Source organism: Geotrypetes seraphini, chromosome 5, assembly GCF_902459505.1.
Source record: "Geotrypetes seraphini chromosome 5, aGeoSer1.1, whole genome shotgun sequence".
In the NCBI taxonomy this organism is placed as follows: Eukaryota; Metazoa; Chordata; class Amphibia; order Gymnophiona; family Dermophiidae; genus Geotrypetes; species Geotrypetes seraphini.
The window spans coordinates 93,690,301-93,712,599 of NC_047088.1; the positions used below are offsets into that span (position 1 = coordinate 93,690,301).

The 22,299-nt window shown below is 45.1% G+C and overlaps 1 protein-coding gene and 1 long non-coding RNA gene across 3 annotated transcripts in view; one reads left to right on the top strand and one right to left on the bottom strand.

Moving 5' to 3' along the window:
* LOC117361014 (inactive serine/threonine-protein kinase TEX14-like) overlaps window positions 1–22,299 on the top strand; it is a 222,892-nt gene that overhangs the window by 181,002 nt on the left and 19,591 nt on the right. For both annotated transcript variants that reach the window (XM_033945781.1, XM_033945780.1), the window contains exon 18: window positions 20,323–21,001. In XM_033945781.1, the coding sequence (XP_033801672.1) occupies window positions 20,323–21,001 (679 nt within the window). The remainder of the gene's footprint in view (window positions 1–20,322; window positions 21,002–22,299) is intronic.
* The window catches only part of LOC117361016, a 171,511-nt gene that overhangs the window by 140,435 nt on the left and 8,777 nt on the right, over window positions 1–22,299 (bottom strand). Inside the window, exon 2 of the long non-coding RNA XR_004539574.1 lies at window positions 11,892–11,990. This is a non-coding gene — a long non-coding RNA (uncharacterized LOC117361016). The remainder of the gene's footprint in view (window positions 1–11,891; window positions 11,991–22,299) is intronic.

Below are 22,299 nucleotides of genomic sequence, written 5' to 3' on the forward strand. Positions count from 1 at the left end.
GTGCGCGTTATATCCGCGAAAATACGGTAATCTGTCCAATAATCTGAGTATGTAGGATAGAACATCTGATTTCTACACCAGCACAATGAAACTAGTATTTACTGTGAACTTCCTTCATTCCATAAAAAAGACTTTTTTTTTATATTCTTTATTCATTTTTGAAACTTCAATTGTGCATAACAATTGATGCATTTGCATACATTATTATCATTACAGCACAATATACTTAATAAAAGAATGATAAGACTTATTTTCTCCCATTCCCTTCCAATTTAAAAACATCTCATAAAAATACTTATAATCAACCCTTCTTTACTTCTTAACAAATGCCAACCCCGGATGTGCACATTTTCCACAATTTTGTTTATAATGAGGGGAGTTGCCATGCAGCTAATTTTAAAAAATTGGAAAAATTGGGATAGATTAAGTTATTCATTCTGGTAGGAATCCCTATGTTATATCTTCAAAATGGAAAAGTTTATGGCCATTCAGAAGGGTTATTATAAAAAATTTATGGAAGTGTGGTAACCATTAACTAAATATTGGGAAAGACATATTTGCATGGACTCTTTTTAGAGACTAGGAGCAGTTCATTGGTATAGCACATACCAGATACATGCAGTGATGTGCAGAGACAAATAATGGACCTAGAGCTAGATTCACTAAGCAAACCGATCGTTTGTGACCCAATTTCCCTCAGACCTGATTCACTAACCTCTCCTCCGATCCGATCTGTGTATGCAAATGAGGGGAAACGGCATGCAAAGTAGGCAGGGATGCGATTCACAAAACTTTTCAGGGAACAGCGACTGGGCTGGCCGATCCAAAAAGAAGCAGCTGCTGAGGACCAGTCACTCAGGTCCTTTCCAACTGCCCTGCCTTCTGACGCCCTGCTTTCTGCCCTGCTTCTCTGTTCTCAGCCCCGATCTCCTGCCTGCCCCAAATCTCCTACTCTCTTCTGCCTGCCCTGAATCTCCTGCGTGCCCCGAATCTCCTCTCTCCTGCCTGCCCTGAATCTCCTGAGTGCCCCGAACCTACTTCTCTCTCCTGCCTGCCCCGAATCTCCTGAGTGTCCCAAATCTACTTCTCTCTCCTGCCTGCCCCGAATCTTTCCTGCCGCCCCGACGTGCAAGCCTGTGGTTTTAAGCGGGTTAAAACCATGGGCTCTCAAAAAAGTTTTAAAACAGTTTAAAAAAAAAAATTCTCTGCCGGGCTTGGAGGGCCAGCGCATGCACAGATCATCTACAGATGGTCTGTGCATGCATCAGGATCGCTTTCTAGCGATCTGTGGGGTGGATGGTGGAGCATGTCAACAATCGTCCCCATTTGCATGCAGGCCTTTTGTGAATTCATCGACCTGCATGTAATCAGGCACAGATCAGACACGGAATCCGGGGTTAGTGAATCTAGCCCTTCTTATTCCTTCAGTCTTACTATTTAGTCTAAATAAATAAGACAGACAAGAAAAAAAAAAAGGTTTGAGCTAAGGCAGCAAAATATATGCTGTTCGGAAAGGGACTATTTACATTAACTGAATAAAGCTGCAAGAAATCAAGACTTCCCTATAAAACAATCTATAAAATAAAAGCAAAGTTGGATGAATGGATGAGGCGAGGGACAAAGAAATTTCACATAAACTACTTTGAGTAAAATTCTTCATATTAACTGCTCATATTTTAAAGGTTCTTTTATTTCCCTACAATGGCCAACAGTACATTTTTAAACTGGATCCACTGCTCTTTCAGGAGTGTGGGGAATGCAAGATCACCATTACATGGTCTCCACTCTTCCTTTCAACCAACCTTCAGCTCTATTTTACATGAGTTACAGTTACCCAAGTTTAACAACAGAGTCCATGATAAAACAAATTACAATAGTCTAGTTTCCCTGTAATCAGTGTATGAGCACATGTGTAAAAATCATTTTAAACCTACAAAGAACATGTTTTCAGAATGCATTTCAGACTCATAAGACTGTATGTAATTTCCTGAGATATTTGAGCCTCCACAACTAATTGGGAGGACCACATAAAGTTAAACAGGTATCTTATCCATTTAACTTCATAAGGATTTTCAGCAGTGCTATCCATTTTAAGTGGTACTGTCCCCATACACTCTATGATGACCACTGCCCATTGTAGTAGTTAACCTCTGGACTGACTACATCCTGTTTATATTTTTTTTGAGGTGTGGTCTCCAGAATTGTACACCTATAATTGACTCCCACCAACAGTTCTGATCCCTGTCCTGCCCCCACCCCCACTTATTCCAACCCCCCTTCTGTCCCTCTGAATTCTGATCCCGCTTTCAACACCCCTCCCCATAGAATCTCGATCCCCTTTACAGAATCCCACTTCAGACAAAAGAGATATAGTAACCCCAAGCCTTACTCTCAACCACCTCCAGCCCCCACTCAGGACCTTCCTGAGATGTAAATCACTGATGACAGTGGCCACAGCTGCTGCCTTGGATAGTATCAGGATCAAAGACAACATGTACTAGAAGGCAAAAGTGGTATATTTGATTATCCCAGGACAAGCAGGCAGCATATTCTTGACTGATAGGTGACGCACCGACGAAGCCCCGGTATGGACAATTTTAGAGTGATTGCACTCTAAAAACTTAGAAAGTTGTAGTTAGGCCGCACCGCGCGTGCGCGAGTGCCTTCCCGCCCGACGAAGGCGCGCGGTCCCCAGTTTCTTAGTTTCCGCGGAGCTAAGAAGACGCGTGTTTCCAACGGCTGTTGGAAATTTTTTTCCTTAATACTCGCCTTCCCGCTCGCGCGTTATTTTTTCTTCAAGAATTGCTCTCTTTCTTGTTTTCTTTCGTTTGTGTAAAAAAAAAAAGTCCATTTTTTTTTTTTCCGACTTTTTTCGGTCGGCCCCAGCGGGGCCTGTTGGCACCATCGAAGCCTTGGGCTTCGATTTTGCTATGGCCGTTTTTCCCTTCATGCCCCCTTCACCGGGTTTTAAAAAGTGTCAGCGGTGTGCGCGCCCTATATCTTTATCCGACCCACACAAATGGTGCCTTCAGTATCTGGGTCCGGACCATAGGGCAGAAACGTGCACCCGCTGTAGTTCTCTTCAAAAGAGAACTCTGAAAAATCGCCAAATACAGCAGCGGATTCTCTTCGGTACCGCTATGGAAGTTCCACCGGCATCGACTCCTGCAACTTCCTCCAAGTCTAGGTAAGCCGGCTAAGAAGCCATCCCCTACTGTTCTCGGCCCGCCAGTCGAACATGCAGTGAGCCAAGTCCTGCAGACTGCGCGCCGGCCCCGCAAGCGCTCCGCTCCCATTGAAGTCACTGCCTCTTCATCGGCATCGACTTCGCCTGAGCGTCGAGCTGCACTGCAGGTACCGAGCAAGAAAAAAGTGGTACCAGTGCCATCGGGACCGTCTCTGGATGAGCGTATTGCATCCATCCTACAGGTCCAGCTTAAGGAGCAATTGCAACACTTGCTCCCGGCTCTGCTGACTCCGAACCTTCCAGTGTCGGTACCTACTGAGCCTTCGGTGCCGATTGTCGACCAGCCTATTTTATCGGCATCGACGTTATCGGCACCGCAAAAATCTGCCTCTTCCGTATCTATGCCTGTTCTGTCGGCAGAGCCGAAGTCTCTTCGGCGTACTGCTTACTCGGCTTCTGATCCGGTACCGTTCTCCGACACCCGTACCGCTGTACAGTCACCGGGTACGGTATCGATGCGTTCAGGAAAATCGGTACGCAAAACCAAGCATACCGAATCCTCTACTCCCCTTTCTCAGGGCCGTCTTCCATCGGTACGGGATCCTGATTTGTGGGATGATTCTGACGATCCCCTCGGTACCGAGGAAGATTATTCATCGGATGAGGATGATCCATCGGTGCAGGATCCTGCTAGTAAGCCAGAGCACTCATCTTTCACCAAGTTTCTTAAGGAGATGTCAGACACCCTTTCAATCCCCCTAGAATCTGACTCTAAAAAATCCAAGGCATTTCTCGATGCTTTGGATTTTGACCAACCTCCTAAAGAATTTTTGAAGTTACCCCTCCATGACATCTTGAGGGAAACTTTTTACAAAAATTTAGAAACTCCTCTAACCATTCCAGGAGCCCCTAGGAAACTGGAATCGCTTTATAAAGTGATTCCTATTCCAGGGTTTGACAAACATCAGCTTCCCCATGAATCTCTGCTGGTGGAGTCAACCCTCAAAAAATATACAGGCTCTAGTGTGTATGCCTCTATCCCTCCTGGCAGAGAGGGCAAGGCCATGGATTAATTTGGTAAACGACTTTACCAAAATGCGATGTTGGCCAACCGTTCAGGTAACTATGCGTTTCACTTCTCCTTTTACCTGAAACATCTGATCCAACAGGTGGCCACTTTTCAAAAGTATATTCCTGACCGCAAGCTTCCTGCATTTCAACAATGCATTTCCAGTCTCTTGCAACTCAGGAAGTTTATGGTCCATTCCATCTATGATACTTTTGAACTGATATCCCGAGCCACTGCTATGTCTGTATCGATGAGACGATTGGCATGGCTTCGAGTCTCAGACCTGGATGTGAACCACCAGGACCGCCTTGCCAATGCTCCCTGCCTTGGGAATGAGCTGTTTGGAAAATCCATGGATACCACCACTCAAAAGCTTTCTGCCCATGAGACGAGGTGGGATACCTTATTGAAAAATAAGAAGAAGCCTCCTCCTCCTCGTCCATTTAGACAGCAGCCATCGTATTAGAGGCGGTTTTCTGCTTGGCCGGTTCAGCCTCATCCTCCTCAACCTCGGAGGCAACGCCAACAGCATCAACAGGCTCGTCAGCAACAGCTGCCTACCATAAAGCCTGTCCCTCAAACTAAGCCGACTCATCCCTTTTGACTCCCTTCTCCAGGGCATTGCCAGTCTTCCTCCCTCATGTCCTCTTCCACAGCCCATAGGAGGTCGACTACGTATTTTTCACTCTCGATGGGAAGTAATCACCACCGACCAGTGGGTGCTCTCGATCATAGCCCACGGCTACTCCCTCAATTTTCAGACTCCTCCGCCGTTAGGCCTGCCAAAAGAGTCTGCTTCCAACAAGTCTCAGTCCCTCCTTCTCGCTCAAGAGGTTCACTCCCTCCTTCTTCTCAATGCCATCGAAGAAGTTCCTCAAGATCAGCAAGGCCAGGGATTTTACTCCCGGTACTTTCTAGTTCCCAAAAAGACCGGAGACCTCAGACCTATCTTAGATCTCAGAGATCTCAACAGATGTTTGGTCAAGGAGAAGTTCAAAATGCTCTCTCTTGCCACCCTCTACCCTCTTCTCTCTCAGGGCGACTGGCTATGCTCCCTCGATCTCAAAGAGGCTTACACACACATTCCTATCCATCTGACGTCCAGGCAATATCTACACTTTTTCATCAACCAACATCATTATCAGTACAAGGTGTTACCCTTCGGTCTGGCCTCCTCTCCCAGGGTGTTCACCAAATGTCTGATTGTGGTAGCGGCCTATCTCCGCTCTCACAACTTTCAAGTCTTCCCTTATCTGGATGACTGGCTGATCAAGGCTCATTCACCTCAGGCGGTTCTGCTTGCCACCAATCAGACCATTCACTTCCTTCGACTGTTGGGGTTCGAAATCAATCTACCCAAGTCGCACCTCATTCCGACTCAGCGACTTCAATTCATTGGATCCATTCTGGACACTGTTCTGATGAGGGCGTTTCTTCCATCAAACCGCCTTCAAACCATCCTTCATCTCTGTCAGCAGTGTTTCAACAGACTACCATCTCTGCAAATCACATGATGGTGCTCTTGGGGCACATGGCCTCCACAGTACATGTCACACCCTTCGCACGTCTCCACCTGCGTACTCCTCAATGGACCCTAGCGACTCAGTGGTCACAAGCGACAGATCCTTGTTCACAACACATATCTGTGACCTCGTCTCTTCGACAGTCGCTTCTTTGGTGGTTGACATCTTCAAATCTATCCAGAGGTCTACTGTTCCATCTACCTCCTCATCACTTTGTGATCACCACAGACGCATCCCCCTATGCTTGGGGAGCTCATCTGAACAAATTCCAAACTCAGGGGTTTTGGATTACCCAGGAAAAGAAACACCACATCAATTTCCTGGAACTCCAAGCGATGTTTTATGCCCTCAAGGCCTTTCAACATCTTCTCTCTCCTCAAGTACTTCTCATTTGCACAGACAATCAAGTTGCAATGTACTACATCAACAAACAGGGAGGGACAGGCTCTCGCCTGTTGTGTCAGGAAGCCCAACGGATTTGGTCTTGGGCGACAGCTCATCATTTATTCCTGAAGGCTGTCTACATTCAAGGGGAGCAGAATTCCTTAGCAGACAATCTCAGCAGAATTCTCCAACCTCACGAATGGACTCTCGACCCCTTGACTCTCCAGTCCATTTTCGCTCAATGGGGCACTCCTCAGGTGGACCTTTTTGCAGCTCCTCACAATCATCAGCTGCCCCTGTTTTGCTCCAGATTCTACTCTCCTCACCGTCTGGCACCCGATGCATTTCTCCTGGATTGGACCAATCTCTTCCTATATGCATTTCCTCCTCTACCGCTCATGCTGCGGACTTTGTTCAAGCTCAGGAGGGAACAAGCCACCATGATTCTCATCGCTCCACGGTGGCCCAGGCAACATTGGTTCTCCCTTCTACTTCAACTCAGTTCCAGGGAACCCATACTTCTTCCACTGTTTCCTTCTCTGCTTACTCAGCATCAGCAGACCCTACTGCATCCCAACTTACAGTCTCTGCACCTGACAGCTTGGTATCTCTCGGGCTGACTTCGGCTCACTCACTCCTTTCTCAGCCTGTCCGTTCTATCATTGATGCTTCCAGGAAACCGGCCACGCTTCAGTGTTATCAGCAGAAGTGGTCTCGGTTTTCTTCCTGGTGCCTCTTACATCACCATAATCCCATGTCTCTAGCAGTGGGACTGGTGTTGGACTATCTTCTTTCCTTATCTGACTCTGGTCTCAAATATACTTCTATCAGAGTTCATCTTAGTGCCAGAGCTGCCTTTCATGAGCCTATTCATGGAAAACCCCTCTCGGCTCATCCTTTGGTTTCTCGGTTCATGAGGGGCCTTTTCAATTTGAAACCACCTCTCAAGCCCCCTCCTGTGGTCTGGGATCTCAATGTGGTTCTCTCTGCTTTAATGAAGCCTCCTTTTGAACCTTTGGCCACAGTGCATTTCAAATTTCTCACTTGGAAAGTGGTCTTCCTTATAGCTCTCACTTCTGCCAGGAGGGTCAGTGAGCTGCATGCACTAGTGGCTGATCCACCTTTCACTGTTTTTCACCATGATAAGGTGGTCCTCCGTACACATCCAAAATTTCTCCCCAAGGTTGTGTCTGACTTTCATCTTAATCAGTCCATTGTCCTACCTGTCTTTTTTCCAAAGCCTCATTCTCATCCAGGTGAACAGGCTTTGCATACCTTGGACTGTAAACGTGCTTTGGCTTACTATCTTGAACGCACTAAACCTCATAGATCATCTCCTCAACTTTTTTTGTCCTTTGATCCTAACAAGTTGGGTCATCCTGTCTCTAAACGCACTCTATCCAATTCATTCTGTTATGCTCAGTCGGGCCTGACACTGGAGGGTTCTGTCACGGGCCACAAAGTTAGAGCTATGGCAGCGTCTGTAGCTTTCCTCCGTTCCACTTCCATTGAGGAAATCTGCAAGGCTGCTACTTGGTCCTCAGTTCATACTTTTACATCTCATTATTGTCTGGATGCATTTTCCAGACGGGATGGACACTTCGGCCAATCTGTTTTACAAAATTTATTTTCCTAATGGCCAACCTTCCCTCCATCCCTCTTTTTGTTAGCTTGGAGGTCACCCATCAGTCAAGAATATGCTGCCTGCTTGTCCTGGGATAAAGCACAGTTACTTACCGTAACAGGTGTTATCCAGGGACAGCAGGCAGATATTCTTGCGTTCCTCCCACCTCCCCGGGTTGGCTTCTTAGCTGGTTTATCCTAACTGGGGACCGCGCGCCTTCGTCGGGCGGGAAGGCACTTGCGCGGTGCGGCCTAACTAGAACTTTCTAAGTTCTTAGAGTGCAATCACTCTAAAATTGTCCGTACCGGGGCTCCGTCGGTGCCGTCACCCATCAGTCAAGAATATCTGCCTGCTGTCCCTGGATAACACCTGTTACGGTAAGTAACTGTGCTTTTTGGTGGTGTCCGAGGCTGCTGTGGAGGGGGACCACTGTTATCAGCAGTCTATGCTCCAGGAAGGGTAGGTGAGGTTAATGCTTCTTTTGTCTGAACTTGGATTTCATGTAGGGGATCAGGATTCAATGGTGTGGGGGTAGAAGGGGATTGGAACTTGGGGGGAGCATTGGGAGGGTATTCAACTACTCCTGATGGCATGGTCAGGCGGCAACATGTGCCATTATGAAAGACACCATTGCTGTTTCACAGTGTAAAAGTTCATGTTCTGTGAAAAGGGACATCTATGTGCCTGCTTTTAGGCCATCCATATTTTGGACAGGTTTTTTTCCAAAATGGATTTTCCTACTGCACATTGCTGACCACAGATGTCCATTTCATTATCTACATATTTTAGAACAGGTTCCATATAAAGTTATAAACAGACCTGACCTGGATGTCTGATTTCCAATTTAAGTATCTATTTTTTTTCCAGGATATTTTATTGAATTTTCATCATTACAACAATTAGCATAAGAGCCAAAGAATAATTATTAGAAAGTCACAGGCTCAAAAATATCATTGTAAGTTAAATACTATAGTATACGTATACACTGAAATTATGCATTTTTAAAGTAGTGACCATGTAGAACGGTTGTGTGCAACAATCCCTAATCTCTCTGATAATAAGAGTTCAGATTTATGATGTTATAAGCACCAATATCTGTCTTATCATTCCCTCTGTATTTCCCCCACCTGAGCACTATGTATTGATGTACAGATTTTCTATAACCTCATATAAACACAGTAGAAAAACCCATGCTTTGTTTAATTTTCCTTCTGTACAGGGTTGCAAAAGTAAGAAATTTCTTAATCACACTTTAGCGTTTCAGGCAGCTTCTCACGGTAAAGAATTTCAATTATTGTTGCTTACAGTTCATTCTTATTAACATTTTAGAATACAGCTAAAGACATCTCTTTTCTAAGTATTTGGCTAATTAATCTATTCTATCTTCCAGATTATGTTTATTGTTAATAATCTTTTGTACACCGCATTGAACTTATGGCTATGCGGTTAATCAGCACAATGTTATGTTATGTTATGTATGCACCTTCTTATCCAGTTGTCTATCTTGACTAGATTGTAAGCTCTTTTGAGCAGGGACTGTCTCTTCTATGTTTTGATGTACAGCGCTGTGAATGTCTAATAGTGCTATAGTAATGATTAGTAGTAATATATATAGGTTTCAACTATCCAGGTATGGCACTTAATATTGCCATTATACTGACAGTAGTACCAGTCAGCACTATACCTGGATATTGGATGGAGCTTGAATATCTGAATATAACTTTAAATGCTGAAAGAGCAGCCTAATGGTTAGTGAAGTGGCCTGAGACCCTGGGGAACTGAGTTCAATTCCCACTGCAGTTTCTTGTGACTCTGGCAAGTCACTTACCCTCCATTGCGCCAGGTACAAAATAAGTAGCTGCATATAATAGGTAAACCACTTTGATTGTAACCACAGAAAAGCAGTATATCAAATCATCTTTCCTTTCCTGTAACAAGCTGCCTGCTGTGGCAGGCTGGCCCAGACTTCCAGGAGAGGTTAGTAGATATAAATATATTCAGGAGACAGTTTTACATGAACAAAAATCTTTCTTTTCATTACATTTGCCTCACACAAAATTACAAAAGATGTTGGCTTACCTCAGCCAAGCTGCTTCACTCATAGGTACCCTTTTGATTCCCAAGGCTCTAGGGAACCCAGGAGTTCCTTTTTCTCTCAGGAACCTCCTGACTGATTCTGGTCTGAGGCAAAAGTACTCCTCCCTGCCTGAGTCATGCCCCTCTGACTTAGCAGTGAGCTCTAAAGTGCAGGGTATTCTGGGACCTGTAGTTCACCCCTCTCTAGTTAGCACTCCCTTCTGTCTGGTGGTGATGGAAACCCCTTAATTTGTCACATTAATTGTCTCCCCCTCAGCTCATCCCTAATAGGGTGAGTGCTTGCATTACCAAGGGGCTTCCACCTAAAGGGATGAGGGAATTAATCTTTATCAGCACCCCAGATCCCCTCCCTCCCAGGAATTCCTTTAGACTACCGAGGACCAACACCATGTCATCATTCATAGACCACCACCTGCTGCACCCACCCAACAACTTGGCACCACCTGCTGCACTCGCTCAACAACAGGGCAAAGTAACCAGAGGAACCATTGGGCCCAGTCATTCCGCTGGTCCCAAGCTGTCCAAGATCCTGTCTCAGCGACAGGCAGTCCAGTAGACATCCATTGGCCCTCATGGCCTTTCGCTGGGGTTGAACTGTCATGCCCACTCGGTTTGTTGATGCCTGGACCATTCTTCGCTGTTGCACCAGTTCTTGCTCCATGACCATCATCTTTTTCTCCATCTTTTCTTCCATCAATTTGAATCACTCACACTACTCTTGTGACCAGAGGTTCACCTGCAAAGCCATCTCTCAGTGCCCCTCTGTAACATAAGAACTGCCATCTCCTGATCAGACCCATGGTCCATCGAGTCCGGCGATCCGCACACGCGGAGGCCCAGTCAGGTATACACCTGATGTAGTTTTAGTCGCCCATATCCCTCTATGCCTCTCGTAAGGAGATGTGCATCTAATTTGCCTTTGAATCCTAGCACAGTGAATTCCTTAATAACCTCCTTTGGGAGAGCATTCCAGGCGTCTACCACTCGCTGCGTGAAGCAGAACTTCCTGACATTTGTCCTGGACTTGTCCCCCTCTTGTCCGTGTCACGTTGGACAATGTAAATAATTTATTTTTCTGCTCTATTTTATCAATGCCTTTCAGTATTTTGAACGTCTTCGATCATGTCCCCTCGCAGCCTCCTCTTCTCAAGGGAGAACAGTCTCAGTTTCTTGAGTCGTTCCTCATATTCCAAGTTCTCCATACCTCTTATTAGCTTCGTTGCTCGTCTCTGCACCCTCTCCAGCAGTTTTATATCCTTCTTTAGGTTGGGAGACCAATGTTGGACACAGTATTCCATGTGTGGTCTGACCATTGCTCTATAAAGCGGCATTATGACTTTCTTCAATCTACTCATGATTCCTTTCTTTATCATGCCTAACATTCTGTTTGCTTTCTTTGCCGCTGCCGCACATTGTGCCGATGGCTTCAGGGTCCTATCTATCAGTATCTGGTTAAGTTCCTTTGCCACTTTCTTCCTGAGCTCTCCTGCAGGGCTACATTGGAAGATTCCAGATGAGCTAAAGCTTGGGGGGTGCCATGCAGTTGGGCAATCTCCTGTTCACTGCAGGCATGTCTTTAATCCTGCGACTTCCGGGGTCCCTAGGTAAGCTGTAGGTTCTTCCAAAAATATATAGGAAAAAAGAGAGAACTAATATTCTCCTGCAATACCTCTCTTCAATGCCTTAAACTTATCACTAATTAAGAAATGTAGTGAATCTTCTTTACCATTGACTTGTTTCAAACTCATGAATAATTTTTTTTAATTCAAGGAGGAAAAGAGCCTCAGAACCCCGTATGCTGCATGTGTTGTTTTTAAGCAGACATACTGGAAAGGGTAGCAACCTCAATGGCTCAAAAACCTCCTTCCGCGACCAAACTGGTTATGATTTAATTTCAATTATGCACTTTTTTTTTACATGCCATCCAAAACATTCATAATAGCTGTTCCAATACGCAAACAAATCGCTTTTGCAAATGCTCAAAAACTTATCTGTGTCGGGACTTACTGTTTAAATGTATTCAGTTGTGCTGTCTCTGTCCAATCTTTTCGTGCCAACGAGAGCTCTGGTGTTTCGCTATTACAGCTGCGTCAGGGCACAGGACCTCTTTCCTCAAGAAAAGCATAGGAAAAACAACATTAGTATTAGCCATTTTGAAGAACAACCAGTAAAGACCATTCTCTAACACTTCATGAACTCACATTCGGCAAATCTCTCATTCGCTCACAGCAGCAAAGATGGTGCCGGCCTTAGTCTGAATAAACTTATTTGTCTGACATAATGGGGCACGTTCCTGCTCAACTGTGTGCTCGTCAACAGCCGGCAGAGAGATAGTTGTAACTTATTCTTATTAACAAATTTTACTAAACATATTTGTTCAAATCAGCAGACATAACAATTGATAATCTTAAAGAATTCTTTATGTGGAAAATCAAGCAGCCACACACTCACCTTCCTGTGATAGTAAAATGTCATTATAATCTTTGAAACTAGTCCAGGTTCCTATTCGATCGTTCCCCAGTCCAGATAGCTTCGAGCTTTGGAAAGTCCTGGACACAACAACTGGAGTAAGGCAGCTTGTGGCAAAACTGTTGCTTCCAGCTAAGCCTCCCCAATCAGAATCTTGAGGATGACTTGGGCCATAGGATACTGTCTGTATTCCCCATGCACGCATGATGTGGGTTAGTCATAGTTTATTTGGGATCGGTCCAGGGTTTCTCTGTGAACAAGTGTCTTGGCACTGCCAGAGTCCACCAGCGCGGGGTAAAGATTCCCATTTAATGCCACTTCTATCAAGCGGTTTCTATATTTGGGTGGGAAATATGACAAGAATGACAAGAATGAGAATATGACAAGAATGAGAAGTTGGTATATTCACCTCCATAGCCTCTTCCTTTACCCCTGGACAATCTTTTGCCACGTGACCTCAGGTTCAGCATGCAAAACAAAGTGGAGGGTTTGGGTGATGTTTCTAGCCCCCCAATGACCCGTCAGGTTGTACCCTGGATGAGGAAGATCTTCCTTGCTCGGTACCTCTATTTGGAGACCCCGGGCTAAAAGGCTTGTTCAGGTCTTTTATCTTCCCAGGTCCTGCCTTTTCTCAAGGTTCTCCAGGACTCTTTGTGCCTTTACATCTATTATTGGGTTCTGTCTGAGCTTGTGCCTCATAGAAGGCTTCTGTTGCTTCAACAGCTCCTTCAGAGGTTAGCCCAGGGTGCCGCCGTACCATTGTTGCAAGAGTTGGGCAACCCATTCAGAAATTGCTCCAGGAATACAATTCTTGCTATGTAAGAAAGGGACACAAGATGGAAGGACACGCAAGAAGGGAACAGACTGCAAACTCAAGTGAATGTACACGAATGCAAGGAGCCTTAGAAATAAGATGGGTGAATTAGAAGCTGAGGCACAAAAGGATAACGTTGACATCATTGGCATCACGGAAACATGGTGGACTGATGAAAATGTCTGGGACATGATGCTACCGGGATACAAACTATATCGCAGAGACAGACTGACACAAAAAGGAGGAGGCATTGCCATATACATCAAAGAGGGAATTGAATCTACAGGAGAGAACATGCCACAACAGACGGATAAGTTAGAGTATAGGTCATAATTCCAGGAACAAAAGGACCGGAAACGAGGATAGGCATAAACTACCGACCCCCACGGCAGTCCAAAGAAATTGATGGAGAAATGACGGATGAGATTAAACGCAACTGCAAGGGAGGCAACGCAGTTATCACAGGTGACTTCAACTATCCGGGGATAGAATGGAACCTCGGCACCTCCAGCTGTGCCAGAGAGACCAAGTTCCTGGAAACTGTAGGCGATTGCTTCCTGGAACAACTTGTCAAGGAAAACATGAGAGGAAATGCAATTCTGGACTTAATTCTAAATGGGCTGCAAGGACTGGCACAGGATGTAGAAGTAAAAGGGACGCTGGGAAACAGCAATCACAATATGATCCACTTCAACCTGGAAACAGGGACAAACCATCGGTCCAGAACGATGGCCACGGCGCTAAACTTCCGAAAAGGGAATTACGAAGTGATGAGACACATGGTTGGGAAGAAGAATAAAAAGAGGATAAACACTGTAAAGGCGCTAGAGCAAGCTTGGTCTCTTTTTTAAGGATACGGTCACCGAGGCGCAAAATCTTTATATACCGCGTATCATCAAGGGATCAAAGAGGAAAAAGAATAAAGAACCGGTGTGGCTCACTGTACAGGTTAAGGAAATGATCGTAGACAAAAAAAATCTCATTTAAGGAATGGAAAAGATCAAAAACGGACGAAAACTGGAATAAGCACAAACAACATTAACGCAGGTGCCATAAGGCGGTACAAGGGGCCAAAAGAGACTACGAGAAAAAAATAGCCAAGGAGGTGAAAAAGTTCAAGCCGTTCTTTCGCTATATTAAAGGGAAACGACCCGCGAAGGAAGCAGTGGGACCGTTGGATGACCAAGGAACAAAGGGAGCGCTAAAGGAGGACAAAGCAATCGCAGACAGACTGAACACGTTTTTTGCGTCTATATTTACCGAAGAGGATATACACAGCATACTGGAATCCATCAGGCTATATGCTGGAAGTGAAAACGGGAAACTGACAGAGTTAACGGTCAGTTTAGAAGAGGTATGCAGGCAGATTGATAGGCTCAAGAGCGATAAATCCCCGGGACCGGATGGCATCCATCCGAGGGTCATCAAGGAATTGAAAGGGGCCATAGCTGAACTGCTTCAACTAATAGCCAATCTGTTGATCAAAATGGGAAAGATTCTGGAGGACTGGAAGGTGGCGAATGTTACGCCAATCTTTAAAAAACGTTCAAGGGGAGACCTGGGAAACTACAGATCGGTGAGTCTGACCTTGGTACCGGGAAAGATGGTAGAGGCGCTAATAAAGGACCACATCATTGATCACATTGACGGATACGGTCTGATGAGGACCAGCCAACATGGTTTCAGAAAAGGCAGATCTTGTCTGACAAACTTGCTGCACTTCTTCAAGGGAGTGAACAGGCAGATAGACAAGGGCAACGGTCAACATCGTATATCTGGACTTTCAGAAGGCATTCGACAAGGTTCCACATGAACAACTACTTCGGAAAATTGCGAGCCATGGAATTGAGGGTGAAATAATCATGTGGATTAAAAACTGGCTGAAGTGGGGGGTAAATGGACAATACTTGGACTGGAAGAGCGTCACTAATGGGGTGCTCTTCAACATTTTTATAAATGATCTGGACATAGGTACGACAAGCGAGGTGATTTAATTTGCAGACGATATGAAGTTATTCAGAGTACTGAAGACACGGGGACTGCGAAGATCTGCAACGTGACACAATCAGGCTCGAGGAATGTGCATCGACATGGCAGATGAGGTTCAACATGGACAAGTTGTAGCCGGCACACTCCAGGCAGAGGGCCTGGGAATAATGGCCACAATTAAACTCTTGTGAGTCGCTGCGTGCCTCACAAGGATAGGTTCTTTTAGTGTTCAGTGAAAGGGACACCATCCAAACAATAAGTTCAATGTTAAATAAAGAATTGCTTTTAATTGTTCAAAACCAAAAAAACACACTAACTTGCTTGTCAGGATTGAAATAGCAAAGTTCCCATACCAGGAAAGCACAAAGTTCAAAAAAACAGTCTCTGGTTGAGAAACCAAAAAGAGTCCCAACTCAAACAAAACTCTCATTTAAATTATAGTCCAGGTGGAGTTCATTACCAAAAGAAAAGGAAAAACTTTTCCACCAAAACAAAACTACAAGACAGTGTAAAAATACTGGCTTCTTCAGCGACCGAAGGCTGGAAAGACAGTGTGCTCCGTGTGGTCTTGAATCACCAGAAATTAGGCCCGCTATCCCACCACGTAACACGGGGCTAACCCCACTGTCATAGTATACCATAGTACACTTAACTCAAAAGGGAAAGCGCAATTAAGCTTTCAAAATATGGAAAAACAAAACTTCCAAAATAAAAGTCCTTGCTTAATTCAGCATAGTGAAAATCCACTCTTTAACCTGAGTTAGAATTATTCCGTCAAAGAAAAAAACTGGTCAAAACAAACTTGCAATAACTTCAGCAATACTCAAATACTTGCTTTTATGAGGCAAACTTCCATAGGAATATTCTCAGGCATCAGCCCAACACTGGCTTCAGGACTTGTTTCCATCTTCATGGCCAATGGTTCCTCACTCAGACTGGAAGGTGATTCTCCTCCAGCCTCTGTAAACTCCATGTCCTCTGGAGCTTGACTGCTATCAGGAGCTCTCAGCCCTGAGCCTTGTGACCTTCCCTGCTGCTGTTCCTCTCTGTTCTTATTTTCTAGGAGCCTAGTCTTCAGGGAGAGCAGCTTGCAGCCCCGCCCCCAACCCTCAGGTGGAAAGGATTTCCGGTGATTCACCTTGTGATCCAGAGGGGGATGGGAACCTAGCACTGCCGCTCTCTTACTCCCTCTACAGGCCCTAGAAGGAAATTCGGTCTGAGAGGCAGAAAATGGGGAATAAGACAGATTATGGGCAGTGTCTGAATTTGCACTGGGACCTGTACTAGGGACACTCCTAGCAGGCATAGTCTGCTTATCACAAAGTGTAAAGTAATGCATGTCAGTAACAAAAATCTCATGCACGAATACAGGATGTCCGGGACGGTACTTGGAGAGACCTCCCAGGAAAGGGACTTGGGAGTTCTGATTGACAAATCGATGAAGCCGTCCACACAGTGTGCAGTGGCGGCAGCGAAAAGGGCAAACAGAATGCTAGGAATGATTAAGAAGGGGATCACGAACAGATCAGAGAAGGTTATCATGCCGCTATACTGGGCCATGGTGCGCCCTCACCTGGAGTACTAAGTATAGCACTGGTCCCCGTACATGAAAAAAGGACACGGTACTATTCGAAAGGGTCCAGAGAAGAGCAACTAAGATGGTTAAGGGATTGGAGGAGCTGCTGTACAGCGAAAGATTAGCGAAACTGGGCCTCTTCTCCCTCGAACAGAGGAGATTGAGAGGGGACATGATAGAAACATTCAAGGTACTGAAGGGGATAGACTTAGTAGATAAGGACAGGTTGTTCACCCTCTCCAAGGTAGGGAGAATGAGAGGGCACTCTCTAAAGTTGAAAGGGGATAGATTCCGTACAAACGTAAGGAGGTTCCTCACCAAGAGAGTGGTAGAAAACTGGAACACTCTTCTGGAGTGTCATAGGGGAAGACACCCTCCAGGGATTCAAGACCAGGATTCACTAACCTGCTAGATCGGGCCCAATCCTGGCAGGTCCGACTAATTCAGAAAACAAAAATATGCAGATGGGGGCGATCGGAGGAATGTCCCATCTGCCTGCATGGCTCACGCATGCACGATCGGTGTGCATGCGCAGATTGCGCAGACCCGTCCTAGCCGCGACTTTTTTAAACTTTAAACTTTTGCAGCCGTGGATTTAACCCGCTTCGGGTTAAACCCAGGGCTTGTAAAGAGCGGTTGGGGCAGTGCTGTTACTGGGGCAGTGTTTGGGGCAGTGCTGTTACTGGGGCAGGGGCAGACGTGTTCGAGGCAGTGCTGTTACATGCGACAGCAGCGGCAGCCTCTTCCCTCCTTCCCTTCAATGCGAGCCTGTGAGTTTAAAGTGGGGCTGCACTGTGGCATGCAGCCCCGCTTTAAACCCGCAGGCTCGCACTGGAGGGAAGGCGGCAGAGCCAGGGGGAGCAGAGAGGACATGTCAGGCAGGCATTTGGGGCAGGAAAGCCCAGCGGTGCAGGACCGCGAGAACCAGGGCAGGCAGATCAGGGCTGCAGGAGGCGTTAGGGGCTGCAGGAGATCTATGCTGACAGAGCAGAGAGCAGGGCTTCAATAGAGCAGGAGAGTCAGAAGGACTCCTCCCCAGCAGTCGCTTCTTCCGTTGATCGGCCAGCCTTGTCCGATATGAAATTTTGTGTAGTGAATCGGGTTGCTGTCCATTTGCATGCACAGATTTGAAGCGGATCACAGGAGAGGTAAGTGAATCAGGCCGGAGGGAATTTGCTCGTTAAGGGGTCACAAACTGATCGGTACACGATTGGTTTGCTTAGTGAATCTATTCTAGCCCAATATAAGTGTTTTATCTTTCCTCCAAATTGTACAAGCCCCAAGTCCAACTTCTTTGTGGCAGAAGCTGTTCTGTTACAATTCGACCTCTCTGCAGCTTTTGATGTCGTCCACCACGACATACTACTTTATAAACTTTCTGAGATAGGAACTGATTCTACCGTTCTTAATTGGTTTTCAAACTTCCTTCGCTCTCGCTCCTACACTGTCAACTCTAATGGCACCATGTCCACTCCTTGGTCTCCTTCTTGCAGTGTCCCTCAGGGATCACCCCTTTCCCCTATCCTTTTTAATATCTATATGTCCTCATTGAAGCTCTTCCAGCTTTCCCCTCTTGAAACAATCTACACATACGCCAATGATATCCTTGTCCTTCTTGAAACAGACCAGAACCTCACCAACCTCCACGATAACATAACATCCTGCATAATGAGACTCCACTCCTAGTCCCTCTCGGTACAGATGAAACTAAATGAATGAAAAACAAAATTACTCTGGCTCGGCCCAAAGTTAGAATACCTGCCCACCCTCTTCGCACTGCCCTCAGGCACTGCCTTACACCTTGAGTTCTCAAGCAAGGTCCTTGGCATCATTATCGATTCCTCTCTCTCTCTCAATGACCACCTCAACTCCTTGACAAAATCATGCTTTTTCAGCCTCCACATGCTAAGGAAAGCAAGACCCTTCTTCCGCCAAAAACATTTTGCCGTCCTTGTCCAATCCATCATCCTCTCCAAACTTGACTATTGTTTTTTTGAATTCTTTATTTATTTGATTATTCATTACAATATCTTTGTAACAAAGATGCATGAATGAACACAGAAAATACAAATGTAAATTCCCTAACGGGAATTAACATAATATAAGGAAACTAATTCAACCATGTCCTAGTCCACATTAAAACTGATTGCCAGTACAAATAAAACATCAAAGCAAATCTTTCTATCTACTATCTAGGAACAGGCAAATGGCTATTATATATATTATACATCATCCTCCAAAAATAAACTGAATATTAGGAATTAAACTTTCAACAAAGGTTTCTCTTTAATAAAATCTTCCACCTGGGCTGGATCAAAAAACACATATTTATCATTTCCATATGATATCAGGCATTTACATGGAAATTTTAAGAAGAAAGTAGCTCCGACTGCCATCATCCTCTCCAAACTTGACTATTGTAATGCCATTTACTTATGCTTAACAAAAAAAAGCCTCCAGCTTATTCAGAACACGGCAGCCAAGCTGATTTTTGCAAAACGTAAATCTGACCACGTCTCCCCACTTCTGGCCAATCTTCATTGGCTCCCAGTGATTTCCAGAGTCCAATTCAAATGCTCTTGCCTGGCTTTTAAGATTATTCACGGCATCCTTCCTTCCCTAATCCCACTTTCTTTCAACTCCTCGTGCCCTGACTCCACCAGGACCGCCCATAAATTAAAACTATCCTTCCCCTCCCTACATGGTATTCTCCACACAGGTAAACTGGGAAAATCACTTCTTTTCAAAATCACAGGTCTCTGAAATGACCTTACTATCCCGCTGCGGAACCTGAGCTCCCTCCATTTATTCCGCAAGCAACTAAAAACCTGGCTCTTCTCTAACATGTAATTTCTTTTCCCTTAATTTTTCACTCGATTTATAAACTTATGTAAACCTTTTCCTACCCTTTATCATTTTTAAGTTCTTGTAAACCGTGCCGAGCTCTACTTCCGTGGAGATGATGCGGTATATAAACTTAAGGTTTAGTTTAGTTTAGAAGCTAGGAACCAAGCATAAACACCACATGTAACAGGCTGCCGGTTGTGGCAGGCTGGGCTGGACTTCTAGGAGAGGTCAATAGATATAAATATATTCAGGACACAGTTTCACATGAATATAAATCTTTCTTATTATTATGTTTGCTTCACTCAAAAATATAAAAAGTGTTGGCTTACCTCAGCCAAGCTGTTTCACTCATAGGCACCCTTCTGATTCCCAAGGCTCTGCCTTAGCCTATCTCTAGGGAACCCAGGAGTTCCTCTTTCTCTCTCTCAGGGACCTCCCTAACTGATTCTGGTCTGGGGCAGAAGTACTCCTCCCTGCCCCTCTGACTCAACAGTGAGCTCTAAAGTGCAGGGTACTCTTGGACCTGTAGTTTGGGCTCTCTCTAGTTAGCGCTACCTGCTGCTTGGTGGTGTTGGAAACACCTTAATCTGTCACATTTCCCTTGCCACAAAGTTTAAATATTGTCCTATATTTTTTTTATTTTCCTGAAAGTATGATTTAGGGCTTTAGTGTAGACACATTTGTGCTCCTTTCTGTTCTATGCATCGTAATAAATTTTGTCTTTCTGTTTTTCATATTTGTAGGATAAAGTTAATGCTGAAGTCCTCGATACCTCTATTTGTCATCCATCAGACTCAGTAAGCTTCTGCCAGGATCATTATCTGAACAGCCTGAAGGAGTCAGCCAGCTTATTGGAAAAAGCTAATACCTCCTTGGAGTGTCTGGAGAGACACTTCCTCATTAGCATAGACACACTGCAGGAGTTCGCTAGTCACACAATACTCAATCCTTCTCTAAGTGTCACAGACAGACAGCAGCTTGGACTTCAAAAAAGAGAATTTGTGGCTATTAAGCGGCAGGGATGTGTAACAGAGACAGAGAAAGGTTGTTCCCAGCCACAGCGGTCCCTCTCCACTGCTACTACTGCAGGATCTATGGCCATGGATGTTGATTCTACATCTGAAGTTGGGATGTCAGACTATGAAAAAAAGCTAGATGAAGGGGAAGATGTGGTTGATACAAACTGCAATGAACAGTACAAAGGACACATTAGGCAAGCGGCAGACCTTTCTCTTCCTTTTCCTGATCTCCCTCCTATGATGTGTTACAAGAAATTGGAGCAAAAGCCTGCTGCTAGAAACTTTTTATCAACCATGATGGGTATGCAGTATTCACAGAGTGAGGAGATGCTTCCATGGATCAGAGGGTATAGCACTGATTTGCCACAGAAGAAAGAGGCATATAGATGCAAGAAGACTACTTGTGAGTACAGAATCTGTATTATTCAATATTATTCAATACAGACTAAAGTTGCAGTGCATCTATGCCTTTGATAAGCCATAGTACACAAGGAGGTCATGTGACTTCTGAAGGATTGTTCCCTGAGGTTTCTAAGAAAGCTTTGCAAGCATGTGCTATAGTTTCCCATGGGCTGTAGACCAGCACAGACCCTCTTTTTTTCCACTGTCCAGAAAACCTTTTAGCACAATCAGCTGCAACAAATAATCAAAATCTTCTAGACAACAGTCTGGGTTTCTTTTTAAGATATGGTACTGAGGTCTTATTGCTTTCTGTGGTAAGTGATTTATCTAGATGCTTAGGAGCTATCATAGTTTCATTGGATCTGTCAGCTGCATTTGATCTTACAATCTATAATCTTTGATCTAGACACTGTGGCTTGTAAGGGGGACCCTGTGGCCAAGGGCCACTAAGGTGCCCACCTTACAACCACTACAGTCCTCCCAGTATCCAAAGACACACACATACACCCTATCACACACATCTGTGGATAGACAATAACCACTACCTTTATCGTTTCTCTAGACCAGCACAGAAATGGAGACTGAAGAGCTGACCTTTGGCATCAGTACAAGTGGGCTGTGCAGTCCCTCTTACAATCAGTCTTTTCTCAGTCTCCAGCAGGTGAAGTGGTCTGTTTGTGCAGTCTGTGCTGAGGTTTAATCTTTCTTGTCCCTTTGTCTGATCCTCTTGGGGGTCCTACCAGCCTTGGGGGTGTCACACTCAGAAGGGTCAAGTCCCTCCCCCAATTCCCCCACCTCCCCAGGTTTTTCTGAATTTAGAGGAGCTTCAATTGAACACCTTGCCACCGATACCGACTACAGTTTAGAGTACCTGTGGGGACTGCTTTCTCTTGATACAGCTGGTTGGCTGTGAGAAGATATAAAAAAGAGAAAATAAAAGACACAAGAAATAAAAGGAGCTTTGTGTTGAAAAAAAAAAGAGGCCTGAGGCCGTCATTTTTACACTGCGTTGCGAGTGGATTTTTGGCGTTTCATTATGAGCACTTCAAAAAAGCAGAAAAAGTGTGCTGTTTGGGGGCACCGATCAGCGGATGTGGCTGGCAGGTGCACAAAATTTTATGGATGTCTCGAGAGAGACCCAGCTTTGGGTGTTGGCATGCCGGGTTCTCCTTCGTGTGCGCATCACTCATTGGTGGGGGTGAACCCCAGGCTTCCCCTGTTACCCACGCTGGGTTTTCCTCAGTTGCTGGCAGTCAGTTGGATTTAGTGTTGTGGTCTGCCGTGGCTGGGGATTCTGTT